At 43.4% G+C, this 24,218-nt stretch overlaps 2 protein-coding genes across 3 annotated transcripts in view; both read right to left on the bottom strand.

The window, feature by feature from the left end:
- NRROS (negative regulator of reactive oxygen species) overlaps window positions 1-13,248 on the bottom strand; it is a 38,064-nt gene extending 24,816 nt beyond the window's left edge. Inside the window, exon 1 of one of the 2 annotated variants that reach the window (XM_082393230.1) lies at window positions 8,914-13,248. In XM_082393230.1, coding sequence (XP_082249356.1) covers window positions 8,914-9,024 — 111 coding nt within the window. In that variant the 5' untranslated portion in view covers window positions 9,025-13,248. The remainder of the gene's footprint in view (window positions 1-8,913) is intronic. The other variant, XM_082393231.1, reaches the window with a different exon arrangement.
- Window positions 13,249-17,280: 4,032 nt separating this feature from the next.
- FBXO45 (F-box protein 45) overlaps window positions 17,281-24,218 on the bottom strand; it is a 54,977-nt gene continuing 48,039 nt past the window's right edge. Inside the window, exon 3 of the mRNA XM_082393357.1 lies at window positions 17,281-17,453. Coding sequence (XP_082249483.1) covers window positions 17,424-17,453 — 30 coding nt within the window. The 3' untranslated portion in view covers window positions 17,281-17,423. The remainder of the gene's footprint in view (window positions 17,454-24,218) is intronic.

Here is a 24,218-nt window from a genome sequence, read left to right as displayed (position 1 = left end):
AAAAGAACATGAAAAAGAATAGATAGATAGGTATGTGTATAACTGAATCATTTTGCTGTACACCTGAAACTAACACAACAGAGTTAATCAACTATACTTCAAGTTTTAAAAAATAATGAATTTGTTAAAATATAGGCAATACAACGGCTTTTGAGTGCCTCCCCGAAATTGTCTCATATCCTGCAGATAGGAGAAAGCAAATTGGCACACTTTCTCTGAAGGACAATTTAACACGATTTATCAAAGACCTTGAAAACATTATTTTATACAATAATTCCACTTCTAGGGATTTATACTTAGGAATTACAGTGTAGGTAAAAATATTTTTACAGAAATATTCATTGCTGTATTCAGTGATAATACAGCAAATATTCAGTGATAATAATAAAAAGGTGGAAATCATCTAAAAGTCCAATAATGAAAGGATTGGCTAAATACATTATGATACAGCTATACAATAGGTATAATGTGTGGCAATTAAAAATGCTTCAGTAGCAATATATTCAACACAGAAAGATGTCAGGAACCTGCTCACAAAACAGGGAGCTGCCACCCCGGATGTGTTTAAGCACAGGCAGGTGGACAGCTTTCCAGGGATGAGGATACTATAATGATGACAAAAACTATTTTTTGAACTTTGTTATAACAGTTGTCTTAATACAGTAATAACCTTGCAACACAGGCATTATGATTCCCATTTTACTGGAGAGGATATTGAGGCCAAGAATTTGAGTGATGTACTCAAGATGAGAGCCAGGCTTTGAACCTGTTCCATGTATCCCCTTACCCTGGGCTCTTCCTTTACCTTTGCAGCCACCTTTCCAGGGGCTGGGCTAAGAATATGCAACCCCAGATCTAAAACCCCTGGACTCTGAAAAGTAAAAGTAGTGTCTATAGTAAAACTTATTTTAGTTATTAGTCAGTGATATTTTTTCTTCCATTGACTCCAAACATAATCCTTTTAAGCACACTCACAATCATCTCAATTCTAAGTAATTATAAGAAATTCTCTAGTTCAGTGATATTTATTAGGCTCTGATTATGACGTATATTTTAATTTTTAACTAATAATAGATTGTTTCTATTCTTTAAAAGCTTGTCTTAATATAGTAATTGAAGTTGATGGCTGGCAAATTAGAAAATACAAAGAAGCAAAGATACAGATGTGGACAAAGTAAATATCAGGTGCAATTCTCCCCACTGTTGAGATGCTGACATGTATGTACCCTTTCAAGTATTTTCTACACACATGCAGATGCATGCATATTCTTTTAACAAATATACTACACATTCTGTTTTGTATTTTCCCTATTGTACTATTGGGGCCCCTTTGCATTTGCTTCCAGGACTTGGATCCCCCTTTAAGCCTGGACAAATAAATGAGGAGTTGCGTCATTTGAATTTGTTGGAATGCTCCTTGAATATGTGGTCCTAAGAATTTATGTGAGGAAGGACAGTTCTGTGGCACGTGACTCTTAGCAACTGCACTTTCATTCCAATTTTGTAACTGACCACCCTTTTGAGAAGAACTGCAGCATTCTGAAGGGACTATCCACCAGTATTTCGGAGGTGAGAACACTCAGGCCAGAGAAATGAAGTGACATGGACAAGGTGCCACAGAGAATGAAATGCAATGCAATGGTTTCCAAGCACCGGTTTAAAATCCAGATCTCTTTTTCCTACGCGGAGCCTAGCACACCTGGTCAGCCAGGCTCCACAAAGGCTCTTGTGAGAAAAGTCTTCATCTGGGAAAGGTTGAGGCTCTGCCTCCACCTGGAGGGAGGCTGGAGGCCACAGCAGCTCTTCTTCCTTTGGGCTCTTCCTATAGCTACACCAGGCAGCCAGGGTGTGGAGCGCTGCCTGTGTGCTACCCTGCTGACTTCGTCTCCTCGGGGCTACAAATGAGTCAACCAGCTTCCCTGTGTGGTCAAGGTTAGCCCTTTAGAACCAACAGAAGTCAAGTCACTCTGTCCCGTTCCATAGACACAGGCTGCATCTAGCCACAGGTCTTAAAAGATGCAAATCTGCTCCCACGGGGGTGATAACACCTTGTTCTTACACGGCTGGTGGTGTCTCCTTTGTATAGAGAGACACACATACTCTCTGTGAATAGGCACCCAACCAATAACGCATTCGTTTCAAACTTGTCGTTTCTGTTCAGTATCATAGGTTTGTTCTCTCTGATCATTTCACTCCTGTGGTGGCTCTGGTTGACGATAACAGCTGCCTTGCTGACCTCACAGGGTTGTGACAAGACTGAATGAGAGAATGTGTGTGAAAAGGCTTTGTCAATAAGGAAATGTTGTGGACTACACTAATAAGATAAGGTAGTGTCAGGTTAAAGGGAAGGCAGAGTTCCTCTGTGCAAACAGGGAGCTGGTGTTAACTAAGACAGAGGAACTGCAGTACCTTCTCCCTTCCATGTGTGAGCCTTGGGATATTCAGAGGAGACACCACCCAGAGTCTGTGGGAGATTATGGATGGAAGGGGTTATAGGTGATAACTGAGATTTATTGCCCAGAGTAGAAATGTATCACTCCCACCCAACCAGCTGACCCTGGTTCCCTTGAGAAAGAGCGCAACTGAGGAATGAAATGATATAGATTCCTGATAACTGACCAGCTCGACTGGGGTAGTACTCAAGCTCCCAGATTGCCTTCTAGGCTCTTAACCGTAGTATCTAATGTTTATTGAGTGCTCACCTTGGGATAAGTGCTAGGCCAGGTGCTCTACATATAGTAATCCTCACAAAATCCTAGCAAGAAAATGTTATCATCCTCATCCTACACTTGGTAAACTGAGGCTCACAAAGGTTTGGGCCACATAGCTAGAGATGTCAGAGCTGCAATTCAAACTTAGTCTGTGAAGCCAGCAAAACTCAGTGTCAATTCCACAAGCCCCAGCCATCCTGGGATACTGGCTATCCCTGACTAAATCACACACTGTTTCCTCTGTGGGAAAGGTCCTTTTTCTGGTATTCTCCAACTGCTGAACTCTTATTCATCCTTCAAGGCCCAGTACATGTGTCACCTCCTCATCATATCCTCATAGTTCAGATGCGCAATAATTCAATAATCCAAATAACATGATACTATAGTATAGATAGTTATAATGCGTATGGAAGTCTTACATTTTAAAAAAATATTTTATTTTTATGTTTATGAAAAGAATGTGAGTGGTGATTGGGTATTAATAGTAATTTGACTTTTCCCCCAATTTTTATTATGAAAATTTTTAACATACAGCAAAGTTGAAAAAATTTAACAGTGATCACTGGTATACCCACTACCTAGATTCTACTATTAATATTTTACTATATTTGTTTTTAATCACATATCTATCCATCTACCTATCCTTCTATCCATCCTTCAAGCCACCTTATTTTTTGATGCATTTCAAAATAGATTGCAGTCATACGTACACCTCCCCATAAATACTTCAAAATGCATATCAAGTGATTTTTTTAAATTAATTAATTTATTTATTTATTTTTGGCTGCTTTGGGTCTTCGTTGCTGTGCGGTCTTTCTCTAGTTGCGGTGACTGGGGGCTACTCTTTGTTGAGGTGCGCAGGCTTCTCATTGCAGTGGCTTCTCTTGTTGCAGGGCATGGGCTCTAGGTGCACGGGCTTCCGTGGTTGTGACACACGGGCTCAGTAGTTGTGGCTCGCGGGCTTAGCTGCTCCACGGCATGTGGGATCTTCCTGGACCAGGGCTCGAACCCGTGTCCCCTGCATTGGCAGGCAGACTCTTAACTACTGCGCCACCAGGGAAGTCCCTGCATATCAAGTGATTTAACCTTAAAAAAAATGTTCCTACTTTTTCAAGCTTCTGGGTCAATTTAATTAATTTAATCTCAATTTTATTGAGATTGCAAAGTCAGCTATTTTATTTGGAAAAAAAAAGTTTCTGTCTTGTAAGAAGAAAAAAAAAAAAGATTTGATAATCACTGCCTTAGTGTTCTCAGCCAGAATTAGCGGGAAAGCAGCTCATACTAAAAAGTGAATGATCTCCTCTTTAATGAACTGCTCTTTAATAGGTATTTATATAGGTAATAATGAAAAATAATCAAATGTTCATGGTGTAGTTTCAGGACAGTAGGACAGATAATTTTACCCTTTTAAAAATCCTTCAAATTATACTAGCAAGGTGGGCTACTTGTTATAAGGCTAATTTTTTTTCTCTCTCTAACACTTATTTGAGTTCACAGAGGAATGGGAGTAATGTGATATTTTTAACGCCCTCCCCCAAATAATGATTTTTAGGGAGTTCTTGGATAAAGCCAAAACAACTGGATTATAATTTAATGCTACTGGTTAATAATAATAATAATAATAATAATAGTAGCACTTGAGGTTGCAAAGGCTTCTTATAGATATTTGATCTCATGTAATACTTGCAACAGTTCTACATAGTAGGAATTATTATCTCCACTTTTTATTTTGGTAAAATATACATATAGTTTACCATTTTAACCCTTTTTGAGAGTACAATTCAGTAGAATTAAATACATTTACACTGTTGTGCAATCTCACCATTACCCTTCTCTAGAAGTTTTCCATTATCCCAAACTGAAATTCTGTCCCATCAAACAATAACTTCCCATTCTTCCCTCCCCTCAGCCCCTGGTAACAACTATTCCTTTTCTATACATTTGCCTATTCTAGGTACCTCATATAAGTGGAATCATATAATACCTGTCCTTTTCTGCCTGGATTATTTCATTTAGGATAATGGTTTCAAGGTCCCTCCATGTTATAGCATGCATCAGAAATTCATTCCTTTTTATGACTGAATAATATATAGACCACATTTTGTTTCTCCATTCAACCGTCAATGGACATTTGGGTTGTTTCTACCTTTTGGCCATTGTGAATAATACTGTTATGAACATTGGTGCACAAATATCTATGTTAGAGTCCTTGCTTATTGTCCCCATTTTACAGATAAGAAATCCAAGATTCAAAAAGGCCAAAGTGAATTGCTTAAGTCTCATGGCTTATAGAAAGTGAAGCCAAAACCAGAGCTCAGTTCTGGCCCAGGTTGGAGGTGCTGGATGCACACCTGTATGGGAGGAATATATGTTGGGTGAATGTTCAGCTGGGTTGCACAGGTAAGTATTTGTTGGTAAACAGGTATCCCATGAGCCCCACCCCAGCTGCCTGGCCCCTCTCTTGTAACTCCCAGTTCCCTCTCCCCCATGATCTAGCAACCAAGGAGGTAACATCTGACCCAGCAGGGGCCCCCAGGACACTGCTTCTAAGAACAATGTCCATTCTGTTTGGTCAGTGCCCATTCCATGTGGTGTTTGATATCCTGAATAGCACCCCTGAGCGTTCAGAGGGCTATGGTCTTCTCTGGGGATGAGGTACCCTGTCAATGCCATGGGGTGTACCTATGACAAAGATGAGGGCCTTTGGAGGTTCCGTAAAAAGAGCTAGAAAGCCTAGAAAAAACTGGGGATTTAGAAGGAAATAAGAGGACAGTAACATTAGTGAAAATGGAAACTTCAGTTTAGGGACCCGAGGAAGGGCACAAGAACCTAGAAAAAGAAAAAGGCCATCGGGAGAGTCCCACGAGGAAGTCTCAGGGTGTCAGGCTGGGCAGTGATAGGGAGACCATTAACATGTCTGAGGGTGAAGGAGGTGGCCCAGGGCCAGGCATGGAAAGACCAACTTGCCACTGACCCTGCAGGCTGAGGAAGAGAGCTCAGCCTTTCCCTTTGGTGGGACCACTGAGGGGAGACACCGGAAAGGCAGGAGAGACCTGAGGGGTCATGGCTGGGCCAAACAAGGAGCAAAAATAGAGACGATCAGGAGGAGCCAGCGTCCAGCCTGGCATCTAAAACAGAATGATATGAAGTTATTGGGGAGTATGATGTGCACCCCAAGGTGAGCCCCTGAGGAGCATTGTGGGTGCTGGGTTGCCTCAGACACTTAGGTCCTGCTTAAGAGAGCCAGCGTGGAAAGATAGAGAGCCCCAAGTGCTACCTTGCGAAGAAAAATCCCCTCCCGATTCTTTTCTTTCTTGGAGGGGCCAACAGAAAGTTTCTTGGGGCACACAGCACAGCACTTGAGCAAGGCGACCTTGTGGGTTGAGGTTGGAGGTGGGGAGTCCCTGTGTCCTCACAGGGTTTTGTGGCCACGTTTAGCCATCACTGGCACCAGCCCTGCTCCTCATGCCCACCTTGCTAGTGAGAACCACTACAGGGTTCTACTTCCTCTTTTATGCCCTTTCTTCAGCCTGAAATCACTCACGCATCAAAATGAGAAGACACGTGTGGTTTGGTCTCAGCCGCTGACTCCATTCACTCTGGAAATCACTTGGTTTTGCCTACCCACGTTCATTTCTCCTTCTGGTAACAGCTCCCCAATTCCCCTTTCAGGAAACCACCCCTTCCTTTCTTTTCTCTCTTCCTTTTCTTTCAAAAAATGTTTTATTTGTGGTAAAATACACTAACATAAAATTTACCACCTCAACCATTTTTAAGTGTAGAAATCATTAGTGTTAAGTATATTTACATTGTTGTGCAACCAACCCCCTTCCTTTCTTAAAAAGTCTGTGTTCTTTTGGGTCTGGCCTCAACTCATGGCTCCAAGATGAGCACTATGATCAAGGCTGGGCCCATGAGAGCCTCCTAATTCCTTAACCACAGTGATTGGTTTATAACAGGTACAGCACAGATGCCAAGCCCATGAGAATCAATCTAAACATTTTTGCTAGGACTATTAGAAAAGAGGCTTTCTCTTCCTGCTTCAGATGCCAAACTGGTGGGAATTAAGCTTAGAGCTGCAGGCAGCCATCTTTGTCAACAACTTTAGGATCTGCCTGATAATGAAGCCTACACAGAGGAAAGCAAAGGTGAGGAATGGAGACAGATGGATGCCTGGCAATGTTTGAGCACCCAGATCCAGCCATGCCTGAAGCTGTTCCCCATAGACTTTTTGGTCATTTGAAACAATAAATCCTCTTTTTTTTTTTTCCCCCTGAAACCAAGCTCAGTTAGGTTTTTGTCATTTGCAACTAAACGACCCCTAAACTCAAGTTGACAGTTGCTTGTGAGACTTGATAAGATCAGTGTCCTTTTTCCCTCTCCTCACCTCTCTGAGCTTTCAGAGATCATCATCTAACCTAGCCCAGAACCCCCCACATACTGAACACATAACATTCGTTTGATGATGAGGTTGAGAAGAATAATTTTGGGGGAAATGAGTATAATAAAGAAAAATATTTGTCACTAATGTGCAGATACATCAGTGAGCATCCCTGACCATACATGCATGTCCTAAGAAAGATAATGTTTTTCAGTCATGGGTGAAAGCCCACCCTCCCCTAATGTATGTGGTTACAGTGTGGATCTGAGCATGATGTGAGGTACACCTAGTGTTCCATCCAAGAATCTAGCTCACACTTTGTGATGTGGATGCACACTACAGCCAGAACACAAGTTACAATCAGTACTAGCATCACTCTTTCGACAGAATCAAAAAGACTAGAGACAGACAGGTCAATGCATCCCTAACACAGGCCCCGGGACAATTACCCGGAGCCTGCTCTCTGTTTGGGAGCCTCCTGTTCTTGGATGATGGGTTTAAGGACTCTATGGGATCAGGTTCACATGGGTTTTCATGAAGTTCCCATGAGGGCACCCATTAGATGAGATCACCCTCTTTGTGAAAGAGGTTTTGATTTTTGTTGAACCTAAAGACGGGAGTTGAGGTTACCCACACCCCCGGGGCCCATGATTCTATAATCCCCTCTAGGAACTCTCAGACATACATGCACAAACCTATGTGGTATGTGAAGAAAATAAATAAGTCTCAGGGCTATAAAACCCAGTAAACCATCAACCTCCACAGAAAGAGTCTGTGCAGCACAGCCAGTAGGTGAAGGGGACACAGGAGACCTCAAAAGGCCAACTCTACAAACTCTGAGTGATTCTGCTGTCCAGACTCCTAACAGGCTGTTCCTGTCATGGAAGAAACCTCCCGTGGAGTCCCTTCACTCCCCCCTGGAAGTGCGCCACCCTGGACCAGCCCTATCCAGGGGCTCCATTCCTAGGACCTTGCCTCAGCCTCCTGGAGTCCCAGCCACTGTTGGACACGTGGTCACCTCCCCTCAGGGGTGCAGTGAGCTGGCAGCCCATTCTGAGGGCAGCACACAGCCCACTCGGCGGCTCCTTACTTCTGTCAGCTCCTGAGGGCAGGGGGATATATGCTGAATCCTCCAGAATCCAGCCCACAGGGAGAAGCTGCGTGGGCTACAGAAGAACACTGTACAAGGGGATCAGAGGCCTGGAGTCTAGTCTCCAGGCTGTGGGTTCAAGTAACAGAACCTGGGGAATCTCCCAAGGACACACACTCTGTGGGGAAGGGGCTTTGTCTGTCTTCTTCACAGCTCTAGCCCCACCCAACACCTTGAACTCCAACTCGCCTGCACGTGGAAGCTATCCATAAATATGTTGTTGTTAATGAGTTGCAGGGTCTTCATCTATGAAATCGTGGTTCTCAATCCACGTTGTTGGGCAGGAAAGGCAGGCTGAGTGTTCACAGAGCAGTCTCACTACATCCAGTCATCCAGCCCAGGGAGGGAGCATTACTGTTCCCATTTCGCAGACGAAGAAACTGAGGCTCAGGAATTCCCCCCACAGAGCCAGGAATCAAACCCAGGTCTGACTCTGAAGCCCTCACTGTTTCCACTACACCACGCCACCTCTAAGTCTCCCAGAGGGAGGTATTTCCACCTCCACCCAGAGCTGTAGCCCCCAAACAGAACTGGTGGAGCTTGGATGCAGGAAGCCACAACTTCCCCGTCAGCCCTGAGCTGTGGGCCACGGACGCTGACCTCCCGCCTCCCCACTCTTCAGAGCCGCCCGCCTCTGGAGGGACCGCGGCTGCCCCTCAGGAAATACTCACGGCTCCCGCAGGCCCAGGCGGCTCCGCGGGGCGCATCCTCTCCCGGGGCTCTGGCCTCCTCCTCGACAGCAGCCGAAGGCGCGGTTGAACTGCCTGCTCTCTCTGGGGCATCAGATTATTTTAGCACTTGCGGAAGGAACTGACGGAAACTGAAGTCACATGGAGAACGAGCAGCTCAGCAACTCAGCACTCACAGAGAGCAGGCATCTTAGAGGGAACTGCCGCCGCGGGTGGGTGGCAGGGGGGATGGGAGAGGGCGGGCAGGAGGGCGGGAGGCAGTGGCCCCCGGACTACCTACTGGATTAGTCGCGAAAGAGGTCACATATTTTTATGGTCTCCCAGCAGTGCTAACCAAGGCTCCCCAGGGTTTCTGGCCTTCGAGATTTTGAGGGGGTAGGGAACTGGGGGCCCTGCCTACGAGCTCTGCTGACCCAGAAACTCTTCTTCAAGGTTATGTCCAAGGGTCAAGCTAAGGCAAACTTTGAGAATGGGTCGGATACACGTTTCCCAATTGGGAGAGAGTCATCCGCTCAGCTAGTCTTTACTTGACTCCAGTAAATCAAAAAAAGAAAAAGAAATGGAAATTGCTTTGTGGTGCCATGAACTGCTTGATCATAGGCAGCATGGATGAATTTTTTTGTACCCGATGTTTACAAAATTCCCTGCTAGCTCTTGCCAAGAATGCAAAAGGTTAATTGAATTCATAATAGCCACCATCAAAGAGGTGTGCCAGGCACTACACTAAGCGCTTCCTATGCATTATCTCATAGCTCCTCTTCTCCAAAAGCTTACCATCTAGGACTTCCCTGGTGGCGCAGTGGTTAAGAGTCAGCCTGCCAATGCAGGGGACACGGGTTCGAGCCCTGGTTGGGGAAGATCCCACATGCCTAGGAGCAACTAAGCTCAAGGGCCATAACCACTGAGCCTGCGTGCCACAACTACTGAAGCCCACGCGCCTAGAGCCCGTGCTCCGCAACAAGAGAAGCCACCGCAATGAGAAACCTGCGCACGGCAACAAAGGGTAGCCCCTGCTTGCTGCAATTAGAGAAAGCCCGGGCGCAGCAACGAAGACTCAACGCAGCCAAAAATAAATAAATAAAAATAAATAAATTTAATTAAAAAAATAAAAACAAACAAACAACAAAAAAACCCAAAAGCTTACCATCTAGTGGAGAAGGCAAAATATTTACAGTGTCTGCTGCATTCGGAAAGAGTAATGCAAACAAGCATACTCCGTGAGTCAGAGCTAGGATCTCCAGTTCTGCTCTTTCCCATCAGATCTGGAGAGTTGAAGCGTCCTTGAGGGCTCGCTCGCATCTCTTGTAGCCTGTAGATTTGTGATTCTGTATTGCATTATTATCATTAGCATGTCCATCCTAAGAGAACAGGAGCAAGTCCTTCCTGCCCCAAACATCCAGTAAATTGTCTCTGCTCCCTAAAATATTCATTCGTAACGGTAATAATGATAACACCAATGGAAAAAAACTAAACAAAAGTCAAATTGTCACAAACCATTGTTGTCTTTTAGGCCTTTTCTTCTCATGGTATACACATTTTCTACTCTCATGTCTTTTGTGTCTACCAATTTGTTGATTATTCCCAAACTGTAATTTCTAGCTCCAACGTTCTCTCCCAAGAGAGGAGATCCAAACATATTTTTAACTGTCCACTGGTCAATGTCACAGAGTGGCCGGAACACAATGTGTCCTAAACTGAACTCATCCTTTGGCCTAGCTGGTCTCTCCCTGTATTTGGCTGTCACTATTTTCGGCACACCTCCAGCCCTCCCAGACTCCACCTCTCATATTCCCTGCTGATTCTAACTCAGAAACGTTTCTTGAATTCGAACCTACTGTTAATCCTTGATGCCATTGCTCTGGATCTAGACCTCATCAACTCATGTCTGGATCATTTCAGTAGCCTCCTAAAACCGGGCTCCCTGCCTCCAAAGATTCCACCCAGAAGCCATGGGCATCCTTATAAAATATATACTGGGTCATCTCACTCCCTGCTTACAGCCCTTTCATGGCTTGCCACCACCTCTTACATGGATCAGCAGTTTAAAACCAGGTTCAGCAGGTTCAGGGTTCCTAAGGACTGTCTGGTGGGACTCCGGGCATTACATCCCCTCCTTATCCCAAGCAATTCCACTTTTAAATGTTTTATTTTTTTATTATTATTATTATTATTTTAACATTTATTTATTTATTTGGATGCGTCGGGTCTTAGTTGCGGCTTGTGGACTCCTTAGTTGCGGCATGCGAACTCTTAGTTGCGGCATGCGAACTCTTAGTTGTGGCATGCATGTGGGATCCAGTTCCTGGACCAGGGATCGAACCCAGGCCCCCTGCATTGGGAGCAGGAGTCTTAGCCACTGCGCCACCAGGGAAGTCCCCACTTTTAAATGTCTTGTACATTAAGGTTCTCCTACAGAATTTCTTTTTTTTTTTTTAACATCTTTATTGGAGTATAATTGCTTTACAATGGTGTGTTAGTTTCTGCTGTATAACAAAGTGAGTCAGCTATACGTATACATATAACCCTATATCTCTCCCCTCTTGTGTCTCCCTCCCACCCTCCCTATCACAGCCCTCTAGGTGGACACAAAGCACCGAGCTGATCGCCCTGTGCTATGCGGCTGCTTCCCACTAGCTATCGATTTTACATTTGGTAGTGTATATATGTCCATGACACTCTCTCACTTCGTCCCAGCTTACCCTTCCCTCTCCCTGTGTCCTCAAGTCCGTTCTCTATGTCTGCGTCTTTATTCCTGTCCTGCCCCTAGGTTCTTCAGAACCATTTCTTTTTTTAGATTCCATATATATGTGTTAGCGTACGGTATTTATTATTCTCTTTCTGACTTACTTCACTCTGTATGACAGACTCTATGTCCATCCACCTCACTACGAATAACTCAATTTCATTTCCTTTTATGGCTGAGTACCACTCCATTGTATATATGTGCCACATCTTCTTTATCCATTCATCTGTCGATGGACACTTAGGTTGCTTCCATCTCCTGGCTATTGTAAATAGAGCTGCAATGAACATTGGGGTGCATGTGTCTTTTTGAATTATGGTTTTCTCTGGGTATATGCCCAGTAGTGGGATTGCTGGGTCATATGATAGTTCTATTTTTAGTTTTTTAAGGAAACTCCATACTGTTCTCCAGAGTGGTTGTGTCAATTTACATTCCCACCAACAGTGCAAGAGCGTTCCCTTTTCTCCACACCCTCTCCAGCATTTGTTGTTTGTAGATTTTTTGATGATGGCCATCCTGACCGGTGTGAGGTGATACCTCATTGTAGTTTTGATTTGCATCTCTCTAATGATTAGTGATGTTGAGCATCCTTTCATGTGTTTGTTGGCAATCTGTATATCTTCTTTGGAGAAATGTCTATTTAGGTCTTCTGCCCATTTTTGGATTGGGTTGTTTGGGTTTTTTTTGATACTGAGATGCATGAGCTGCCTGTATATTTTGGAGATTAATCCTTTGTCTGTTGCTTCATTTGCAAATATTTTCTCCCATTCTGAGGGTTGTCTTTCGTCTTGTTTATGGTTTCCTTTCCTGTGCAAAAGCTTTTAAGTTTCATTAGGTCCCATTTGTTTGTTTTTGTTTTTATTTCCATTACTCTAGGAGGTGGATCAAAAAAGATCTTGTTGTGATTTATGTCAAAGAGTGTTCTTCCTATGTTTTACTCTAAGAGTTTTATAGTGTCCGGTCTTACATTTAGGTCTTTAATCCATTTTGAGTTTATTTTTGTGTATGGTGTTAGGGAGTGTTCTGATTTCATTCTTTTACATGTAGCTGTCCAGTTTTCCCAGCACCACTTATTGAAGAGGATGTCTTTTCTCCATTGTATACTCTTGCCTCCTTTATCAAAGATAAGGTGACCGTGTGTGTGAGTTTATGTCTGGGCTTTCTATCCTGTTCCATTGATCTATATTTCTGTTTTTGTACCAGTACCATACTGTCTTGATTATGGTAGCTTTGTAGTATAGTTTGAAGGTAGGGAGCCTGATTCCTCCAGCTCCGTTTTTCTTTCTCAAGATTGCTTTGGCTGTTTGGGGTCTTTTGTGTTTCCATACAAACTGTGAAATTTTTTGTTCTAGTTCTGTGAAAAATGCCAGTGGTAGTTTGATAGGGATTGCATTGAATCTGTAGATTGCTTTGGGTAGTATAGTCATTTTCACAATGTTGATTTTTCCAATCCAAGAACATGGTATATCTCTCCATCTGTTTGTATCATCTTTAATTTCTTTCACCAGTGTCTTATAGTTTTCTGCATACAGGTCTTTTTTCTCCTTAGATAGGTTTATTCCTAGGTATTTTATTCCTTTTTTTGCAGTGGTAAATGGGAGTGTTTCCTTAATTTCTCTTTCAGATTTTTCGTCATTAGTGTATAGGAATGCAAGAGATTTCTGTGTGTTAATTTTCTATCCTGCTACTTTACCAAATTCATTGATTAGCTCTAGTAGTTTTCTGGTAGCATCTTTAGGATTCTCTATGTATGGTATCATGTCATCTGCCAACAGTGACAGTTTTACTTCTTTTTTTCCGATTTGGATTCCTTTTATTTCTTTTTCTTCTCTGATTGCTATGGCTAAAACTTCCAAAACTATATTGAATAATAGTGGTGAGAGTGGGCAGCCTTGTCTTGTTCCTGATCTTAGTGGAAATGGTTTCAGTTTTTCACCATTGAGAATGATGTTGGCTGTGGGTTTGTCATATATATCCTTTATTATGTTGAGGTAAGTTCCCTCTATACCTACTTTCTGGAAGGTTTTTTATCATAAATGGGTGTTGAATTTTGTCGAAAGCTTTCTCTGCATCTATTGAGACAATCATATGGTTTTTCTCCTTCAATTTGTTAATATGGTTTATCACATTGATTGATTTGCGTATTTTGAAGAATCCTTGCATTCCTGGGATAAATCCCACCTGATCATGGTGTATGATCCTTTTAATGTGCTGTTGGATTCTGTTTGCTAATATTTTGTTGAGGATTTTTGCATCTATGTTCATCAGTGATATTGGCCTGTAGTTTTCTTTTTTTGTGACATCTTTGTCTGGTTTTGGTATCAGGGTGATGGTGGCCTTGTAGAATGAGTTTGGCAGTGTTCCTCCCTCTGCTATATTTTGGAAGAGTTTGAGAAGGACAGGTGTTAGCTCTTCTCTAAATGTTTGATAGAATTCGCCTGTGAAGCCATCTGGTCCTGAGCTTTTGTTTGTTGGAAGATTTTTAATCACAGTTTCAATTTCAGTGCTTGTGATTGGTCTATTTATATTTTCTATTTCTTCCTGGTCCAGTCTCGGAAGGTTGTGCTTTTCTAAGAATTTGTCCATTTCTTCCAGGTTGTCCATTTTATTAGCATATAGTTGCTTGTAGTAGTCTCTCATGATCCTTTGTATTTCTGCAGTGTCAGTTGTTCCTTCTTTTTTATTTCTAATTGTATGGATTTGAGTCTTCTCCCTTTTTTTCTTGATGAGTCTGGCTAATGGTTTATAAATTTTGTTTACCTTCTCAAAGAACCAGCTTTTAGTTTTATTGATCTTTGCTATTGTTTCCTTCATTTCTTTTTCATTTATTTCTGATCTGATCTTTATGATTTCTTTCCTTCTGCTAACTTTGGGTTTTTTTTGTTCTTCTTTCTCTAATTGCTTTAGGTGTAAAGTTGGGTTGTCTATTTGAGATGTTTCTTGTTTCTTGAGGTAGGATTGTATTGCTATAAACTTCCCTCTTAGAACTGATTTTGCTGCATCCCACAGGTTTTGGGTCGTCGTGTTTTCATTGTCATTTGTTTCTAGGCATTTTTTGATTTCCTCTTTGATTTCTTCAGTGGTTTCTTGGTTATTTAGTAGTGTACTGTTTAGCCTCCATGTGTTTGTATTTTTTTACCGATTTTGTCCTGTAATTGATATCTAGTCTCATACCGTTGTGGTTGGAAAAGATACCTGATACAATTTCAGTTTTCCTAAATTTACCAAGGCTTGATTTGTGACCCAAGGCTTTTCCTAAATTTAGGCTTTCCTAAATTTACCAAGGCTTGATTTGTGACTTGATATATGACAAGGCAAGATATGATCTATCCTTAGAATTTCTTTTGAGAGAAGCAGCTGCTACCTCTCAAAAGAACTTAGAAAACCAATGATCCTGATGGTGTTGAAGACAAGCCAGTTTGTTCAGATAACACCAGTGCTCTCCCTCTAGTCCAGCAGCAAGCTGGCTCAGCAGGGAGGACCTATAAGACTTCCAGGCAAAACCAATGCTGATTTGCAGCTGGAAACAACGTTTTACATGCCAGCAAGGCTGTAACCCTGACTGCACAGCTCAGGATTCTCCAATGGGGATGGGTGCTCTGGGCCCCCTCCCAACCATGCTGTTTCCTCCAGAACACAGCCCATGGTGCATCCAGCCCTGCCCTGGTCAAGCACATGCCTCCACGGGATGGTGAAAGTCTGGGGGACCATGTACCTTCTTCTTTGAGCCTGCTCCACTTGTTGTGAGTTTGTACCCATTCCCTGCTCAACCATAACAAAGACAAGTTCAGTGTCAAGCAGCACACAGGTTCTCCGAGGAGATCTGAGGTGAAAGCAAGGAGCTAGGCAGTTCCCAGCTGGAGGAGAAAGTACAGATGCCTCATTCAGCCCAATCTTGTCTCCAGCTTCTCTTCACTGTTACCTCCCATACTTCAACACATGGTCCACAGTGGGTTTCAACCCTAAACATAGAGCAAAAGCTCCCCACTCTGTGCTCCCTCCATCAGAGGGTTCCCTTGCTTGGAACGACCTCCCAGACACCACCCCCAACCCTCCCCATCTCAAAGGCACAGTTTGAGCTCCCCTCCTCTGTGAAGCCTCCACCTCTTCCTCTGAACACACGATTCCAAGTGTCTACAATATCCACTGGCCTCATGATATCTCTTGTATTGTGGTCTAACTTAGGATTTCTGTCTTGTTTCCCGAACTACACTATAAGCTTCTTGAGAGAAGGCGGTCATGGTTATTCCAAAAAGTATACTGCCCAAAGCACGGAAAGGGGTTCAGTAAATATTTGCTTAAAGAAGGAAAGAGGTAAGAGAAGAAAAGAAGAAAGGAAGGCAATATGGCTATCTTGTCGATGATTCTCTAGGCACTGCCTTCTGATGGGTTTTTTTTTCCCCTTTCTTTCTTAAACTAAGCTTTATAATAGTTTGTCACTGGTAGAACTTCTCAGTCTCCCAAAGAGATCAAAGGAACTCTGGCTTCTTCTCTCCCCTCCCACTGGTTTTTCAGATGATAACCAGATACTATTCAAGACTGGGGGGTGGAAAGACCTACAGCAGAGACTGGGAAGAGAGACACATCCGAGTCGGGGCAAAGTGTGCAAAGGATTCAGTGGAAGAAATGGGGATCAGCTTCCTTCCTGCAGATGGGTCTGCAGGAGAAGAGTACAATCCATTGTACCCAGCAGTGGAGTGGCAGGGTCTACCTCTGAAATTGGCAGCTCACCCAGGCCAAGATTTTGGTCACCTCACTCTCCCACGTGGTGTTTCCCACTCTGCCTTGGGTTCTCCACTCCTGGCCACAGACAGCGCAGCCCCTCCATCTTGGCCCTTCACCTTGGTGGCTGGGCCTGGCCAAGCAGTGAACTAGTGCCTCCCCCGCTTCTCCCGGCCTCGGCACATGACAAGGAGGGGATTTCCTTTGGGGCCTTAACTGGGGATTATTCTCTTGCCCCATGTCAGCTGGCTGCTGGGGGAGAGTCTTCAGTAGTTTCATTTCCCTCATTTGGAATGTAGTTTTTAAGAACCAAAAATCAAAAACGGAAAGAGGAGAGGGGACCACCCACACTGGTACCACTCAAACCCTCATGATGCCAGTCCTGGAAAAGCTTAGGGGTCAATGCAAAGACTGAGGGCAAGTGAGGCTGGCTTGGCTGAAGGTCCTTCCTGGCATGTTTACTCCTCTTCTCTAACCATCTGGGTGAGGGGGTGGATCTCCAATCCTGAGGTCAGTTCCTCTTGCTCCTTGTTGCCCAAGCAGGTGGGGACTTGAGCAGCTCACAAAGCTCTCCCAGGATAATGAGTCCATGGCCTCCCTCAGCTACTAATTCCAGTGACTGATGTCACTGATGTCTGGGGAACACTGCCTCTTCCTTTTCTGGAAACACCATATCAACATGTGATAAAGATTTCACCTTGTACAAAGATAACAAAATGCTTACAGAAGTATAATGTCAGTGTCAGGGCAGAGGCGGAAGTAGGACAACATTTGATAAAGATTTCACGTTGTACAAAGATAACAAAATGCTTACAGAAGTATAATGTCAGTGTCAGGGCAGAGGCGGAAGTAGGACATCAAGGGAGAGGGGCACCCACAACTAACCATGGTCCAGTTCGGGGCAGAATGGAAGGAAATCATGGAAAAACAGGAACGAGGTGCTGGGAGAGTCATGGGAGGAAGAGAGCACAGCTGGTGGAGACTTCCAGGAAAGCTTTCGGGAAGAGATGGCCTCTGAACTGGATCCTCACGCGACGGGACTGGGCATGAAGTCAGACTGAAGAGGAAATAAAGATGATGATGAATTAGAGGATGAGATAAAGCCAGGTCAAGGAGGAGACACTGTAGGAGTGATGATGGTATCTCTGTGCATCTTCACGGGACCTTGTTCATGGTTCTGTCCAGTGCTGCCCAAGGGGCTTCATCATTTACAAGTCACACTTCTGTCCTTCCCCTGGGGCAGTGAGTCCTGGCTGGCTGGGACTATAGTTTTTTCACATTTGTATGTATTTGTGTGTATCCCCAGCAATACCTAGTCTAGGTGCTCAGTGAAGGTTTCTTAAATGAATGAAGGTTAGAGCAGTCGGAGAGGTTGAGGACTTGGGAAAAGTCACTTGCTGGTCATCGAGAAATCATTTTTCATGATTGACAAATCTAAATCCCGGTCCTTACCATGGACTCATGGCCCGCATGATCTGGTCTCCTCTCTGCTCTCTTGGATTTCATACCCTACCACTTTCCTCATCACTTACTCCACTCAAAGCATGAAGTCATCTTTGCAGCCCATTTAAACCAAGCAGGCTTCTGTCTCAGGGCTGTTGACATTTTCTCTTTCCTAGGTCCGGAATGCTCTCCCCCTCACCCAGATATCCAAACAGTTCACTCCCTAACTTCCCTGAGGCCTCTGCTCAAATGTCACCTTCTCCAAGAGGCTTTCCCTGATTGCACCATCTAAAGTGGCACACACACACCCCCCGTCACTTTTCCTTTACTTTACATTTTCTTCACAACATTTTTTTATTCATGTCACTGCCTGTTATCTATTATATATTTACTTGCTTAATTGTCTGCCTCCCCAACTAGACTGTGTGCTCCTAAGGAAAAGAAATTTGTTTATTAGCTGTTGTATCCCAGTGGCTATAACTGAGTCTGACACATACAGGGGCTTATAAATTTATGTGGACTACATGAATGAGTGAATGAATGATCTTTAAAAAAAACAGCTGCAGCAGAGTCATGGGGTCAGGAGCCAGGTTGCCACGTGTTGGTTAATTAGTGACTGGGGGTATGAAAATAAACCCAGGAAGGGACAAATGCTCTTTCAAGAATTAACGTCATGATGTAAAATAGATAGCTAGTGGGAAGCAGCCGCATAGCACCAGGAGATCAGCTCAGTGCTTTGTGACCACCTAGAGGGGTGGGATAGGGAGGGTGGGAGGGAGACGCAAGAGGGAGGAGATATGGGGATATATGTATACATATAGCTGATTCACTTTGTTATAAAGCAGAAACTAACACACCATTGTAAAGCAATTATACTCCAATAAAGATTAAAAAAAAAAAAAAAAGAATTCACGTCACGCATACAAAATAAACTTGTTACCAAAAGGGAAAGGATGCAGGAGGGATAAATTAGGAGTTTGGGATCAACATATATGCACTACTACATATAAAATAGATAAACCACAATAGCATAGGGAACTATATTCAATATCTTGTAATAATCTAAATGGAAAAGAATCAAAAAAGAATAGGTAGATATAATGTGGAAATGAAAAAATGATATAAATGAACTTATTTACAAAAGAGAAATAGACTCACAGACATAGAAAACAAACTTATAGTTACCAAAGGGGATCTCAGGGGTTGGGGGCGGGTGTGGAGAGAGATAAATTAGGAGTCTGGGATTCACATATACAAACTACTATACATAAAATAAGTGAACAACAATGACCTAATGTATAGCACAGGGAACTATACTCGATAACTTGTAATAACCTATAATGGAAAAGAATCTGGAAAAGAAGATATATATATATATATAACTGAATCATTGTGCTGTACACCTGAGAATAACACCACATTGTAAATCAACTATACTTCAATAAAAATAAATTAAATTAAATTTAAAAAGAATTAAGGTCATGAAGGGAAGGATCAGTATGTGAACACCTTTTGTAAAATGAGATGTGCCATATAAATATATCTCTTTCCTTGGCAGAACAGGCCAGGGGGAGATGAGTGAAGACGGGATCAAGTCTCTAAGTGGGGGTTAGCCTTGGCAAAGTGGCAAGCCCTCTGCATGCGGCAGATATCAATGTCTCCCAATGTGACAGGGAGAAGGAAAGACTGACCTGAAAGGACTGTTGATCATTTTTTTTTTTTTTTTTTAGCTTTTCAATGAAAAGTTTATTAGAAGGGCACTTACAGGGGAGAGAGAAGGAGAGAAAGGACACAGTTCTTTAACAATAGGGGTACAATGCTTATTAAACAGGTGCTCTGCTCTTAAGATAAAAGTTAGAAAATTCTAAAACACTATAAATACATACATGCTTTTTACAAAGGTATTAAAAGGTCAGGCTGGCTGAGAAGGGAAGGTAATCAACATCCTCTGCGTTCTTTTTCCCCACCCAAACGGGAGTCCTGCCCAGAACAGTCTAGTTGCAACGGCAGCACTGAGGGTGAATGAAGGCTTCCTGGAGGAAGATGGCTCCATCCCTCCGTACAGTTCTCACCCCTAGGAAGGGACAGAGGCTTGGTTCAGAGGCCCCCGTGTAAGGGCCTGTATTCGACTCCGAGCTGCCTGTGATCACATGCTGCCACGTGGGGAGCCAGCCTGGGTCGGTGGTTCCAGGCGCTGAGCCCAAAAGCCACTGCACCCTCTACCAGCATTCGGAACTGGCTGTGCCCCGTCTCCTCCCAGCCACTGTCCTTGGGAGGAGAGCCTTTTCCAACTTTCTTCAAAAACTTAAATAGTTATCTGTGTTGAATGGTTTTAAGAAATTATTACACACATATAAAAACACCAGAATGCTCGAGCATACGTTACTTTAGCATAAAAAAAAAAATTACAGGATCACCTGAGAGAATTTCTCAATCCAGTTTACACAATAGGCGAGTTTTTCCATGTGATAGCTGTGTTTCTGAAAGGTTGCCTGTTGATCATCGTTAGCTGTTGATCATCCTCGTTTGTAAGGACCCACTTGTAAAACAGCGGGCAATGTGTGAGGGACCTGGTCTGCACTATTGCATAACAGCAGTGGGCAGTCCAGGCCTGGTGGAGGAGAAAGGTATCTTGACACAAGGCCTACAGTCTTAGCTACCTTCCACCCAGGCATGTACATTGTCCCTCAACAACTCCATTTAAGCAGGTACTAATGGCCTCAACTTACAGAAGAGAAAATTGGGCTCAGATTGATAACATACTGTGGGCCTTTTGCCCAAGGCCGCATAGTGGAAACTTGTTTTTAGTAACAGTTACTGGTTTTTAAAAAAAAGTTTCTGATTATAAAAGTATTACCTAGATGCTGAAAGCCTAAAAAGAAGAAAATCCGCCACAGAGACAACTCATTGTTAACATTATGGTGTATTGCAGGCCCAGCTTTTTTTCATTCATGTGCTATATGCTTTTTAAAAAACAACGTTGAGATAGATTCCACGTGCTCTTTTGTAAGTTTACATACATAATCTGTAACATTGGAATTGTTTTCCTATGTCCCTAAATGTCCATGGACATGATTTTGATTCGGTCTATGCTATTCTGCCACTTAGATGTGAATAGTTAATTATCCAGGTCTATTTTGTGTGGCATTACAGTACAGGTCCAAAATTCCTTATCATAAAATGTTGGGACCAGAAGTGTTTCAAAAATCACAATTTTTCATGGTTACATGGTACACATACCATATATTACATAATTCCTCCAACAGGATCTAGAACTATACCCTAAGTCAACACATTAATATTTTGGCAACAAACATAAATATTCACATTAAGTGGGGAAAAGATAAAGTGAACAAAATAGGCTTTTGTCAGTTCACAGGTTTTGCAACCAAATGAGTTTGTGTCAAACTCACCAAAAAAGCCTTTAGTTTTCAGAGATTTTTGGAGTTCATAATTGTGGACTTCAAATCAGGATTCGAAGCTGGCTGGTCCCACATCCTGGCCAGGCTTCCCAACAGCTGTGGCATGCTAGAATGGCAGCAGAATGAAAAGCATAACCGCAAGGCAAGGTTCTGGCTATTCAGGAGGCAAAAGAAGCCAACAGGTGGCGGTGCGATTCCTGGAACAGAGAGGGGCTGCAGGCCTGGAGGTCAGCTGTAGAAGCAGGGTCCTCAGGAGTGAGGGAGTGCCTGGGGGAGGAGGACGTGTCAATGGCTGAGACCGAAGAGGCCTTGGCAGTGGGGCAAGGTGCAAACTGCCACAAAGCAGAGGTCAAAAGCCCCTCAATTCATTCCGCATCGCCTAGCCCCAGAAGTTCTACACATCCAGGATAAGACCTCCAAAGTGTCCTCCTGGGCCTCCTGAGACCCTGGGAGGGAGGAAAAAAGGGTGGAAGGCTCAGAAGCAGCAGCTGTGGGAGAAGGAGCACAGCCCTGTTGATTTCATAGAGGCCGAAGGCAGTGGGCCCGGTTCTCCTTCCTGTTCCCTGTCAAGTGTGGTTTGCTGTCAGGTGGTAGCAGACCCAGCCACAGTCAAGGGAGGGAGGGGGGAGAGGCCCCTGGAGAGCGAGAGGCCCTGAATCTGGAAGGTTATTTGCTCGAGCTGCCTTCAGCTGGCGAGCAGAATGAATGGTGGGGACTGGGGTTCTGGGCGGTGCAAGGCATGCTGGGAAGTGTGGGTTTTAATTAGCAGTTGGGCTATTTAGCCACAAGCTGGGGGCAGGGCGGGGTCGACAGGGTCAGGGGAGTCTGGTAAGACGGAAACAGGGAGGAGTGATCTTTTTTTTTTCCTCACACCATCAGACCAGAGGAAGATTGACCTATCAGACCAATTATTATCAGCCTGGCAATGAGCTCAAAGTCTGAATTTAGACCCTTCACCACTCTGAAGGAGACTCTTCCTATTTATTGCTTCCTGTCTTACCTACCAACATCGGTCACACCAATGATGCAATTCCCATAGACGTCTGGCAAATTCCCTTGAACAGGAGTCTATTCTTCTCTGCCAGGTTATCGTCACCACCTTATCGGGGATTTCACTAAAGACTCACCTCCTCAAAACCTGCCCCAATTAATCCTCCCCTATTAATGTACTACCTCTACTTAGGTAAAGTGCCACTAATTCTCCCAGAAATCAGATTCCTGGTAACTAAATTACCCAAAACACAGCAGAAAGCTGTCTCAAAGCCCAGGCACCTCATTCATGGGATAAGCTGAGTCACCCTTGGCCTCTACCTAGAGTAATCAATCATAAATATTTAGAGCCGTGAGAACAAGGGATGATAGCAGAGAGAGTAAGAAAAAGAGATGTACATAAATATACAAGGACATGCTCTTATAACTGCTTTTTAGTGCTCTCTGATAGCATCACCTTGCCTTTTAATATAGAGCAGACAGCCCTGCATGGGTCTATAACCCATGAGAGCTCCTCTGTATCACAGTGAACCTCAGCCACTGATGCCCATAAGAAGGCTCTAAGTCAACAAGAACAGACTTATATAAAGAATTCTTACAGCTCAATAATAAAAAGACAATAATCCAATTAAAACATAGGCAAAGGATATGAACATACATTTCTCCAGAAGATATACAAATGCCCAATAAGCATATGAGAAGATGCTCAACAGCATTTGTCATCAGGGAAATGTAGCTCATAACCACAATCAGATACCACTTCACACCCACAAAGATGGCTAAAATAAAAAAGACAGATAACAAGTGCTGGGGAAGTTGGAGAGAAATTGGGACCCTCACACACCACTGATAGGAATGTAAACTGGTGCAGAAACTTTGGAAAACAGCTTGGCAGTTCCTCATGGCGTTTCCATACAAATCAGCCATTTCATTCCTAGGTACCCCCCCACCCCCCCACAAATGCAAACGTATGTCCACAAAAACACCTCTATACAAATGCTCATAGCAGCGGTATTCATGATAGCCAACAAGTGGGAATAACCCAAATATCCATTGAGGGAATAAATGAATAAACAAAATGCGGTATATCCATAGGATGGAACGCTACTCAGCCATAAAAAAGAATGAAGTACCAATTCATGCTACAACACGAATGAACCTTGAAAACATTATACTAAGTGAAAGAAGTCAATCACAAAACACCACATAATAGAACCAATTATATGGTTCTATTTTTACGAAATGACCAGAATAGGCAAATCTGTAGAAAGAGAAAGATAAGTGGTTACCTAGGTCTGGGGATTTGGGGAAAGCTGGGGAGAGAATGTTAATGGGTATGGAGTTTCCTTCTGAAGTGATGATAATGTTCTAAAATTGATTGTGGTGATGGTTGCACAACTCTGTTAATATGCTTTTAAAAAGACATTGAATCATACACTTAATATGTGTTTAGTATATGAGTTGTATCTCAACAAAGCTTTTATATAAAAAGTAAAACGAGGGGCTTCCCTGGTGGCGCAGTGGTTGAGAATCTGCCTGCTAATGCAGGGAACACAGGTTCGAGCCCTGGTCTGGGAAGATCCCACATGCCGCGGAGCAACTAGGCCCGTGAGCCACAACTACTGAGCCTGCGCGTCTGGAGCCTGTGCTCCGCAACAAGAGAGGCTGCGATAGTGAGAGGCCCGCGCACCGCGATGAAGAGTGGCCCCCGCTTGCCGCAGCTAGAGGAAGCCCTCGCACAGAAACGAAGACCCAGCACAGCCAAATAAATAAATAATAATTTTTTTAAAAGGTGCTAATAATTAAAAAAAAAAAAAAGTAAAACTAGAAAAAAAAACCCCAGAATCTGTAGACTTAGTTTCTTTTATAAGAATCTTGTATGGTTTAAGAATTTTTTCAGGGAATTCCCTGGCAGTATCGTGGTTAGCCTTGGCGATTTCATTGCTGTGGCCCAGATTCAGTCCCTG

Source organism: Balaenoptera borealis (assembly GCF_965194805.1).
Source record: "Balaenoptera borealis genome assembly, chromosome: 5".
Lineage (NCBI taxonomy): Eukaryota > Metazoa > Chordata > Mammalia > Artiodactyla > Balaenopteridae > Balaenoptera > Balaenoptera borealis.
This window is presented reverse-complemented; position numbering and strand designations above follow the sequence as displayed.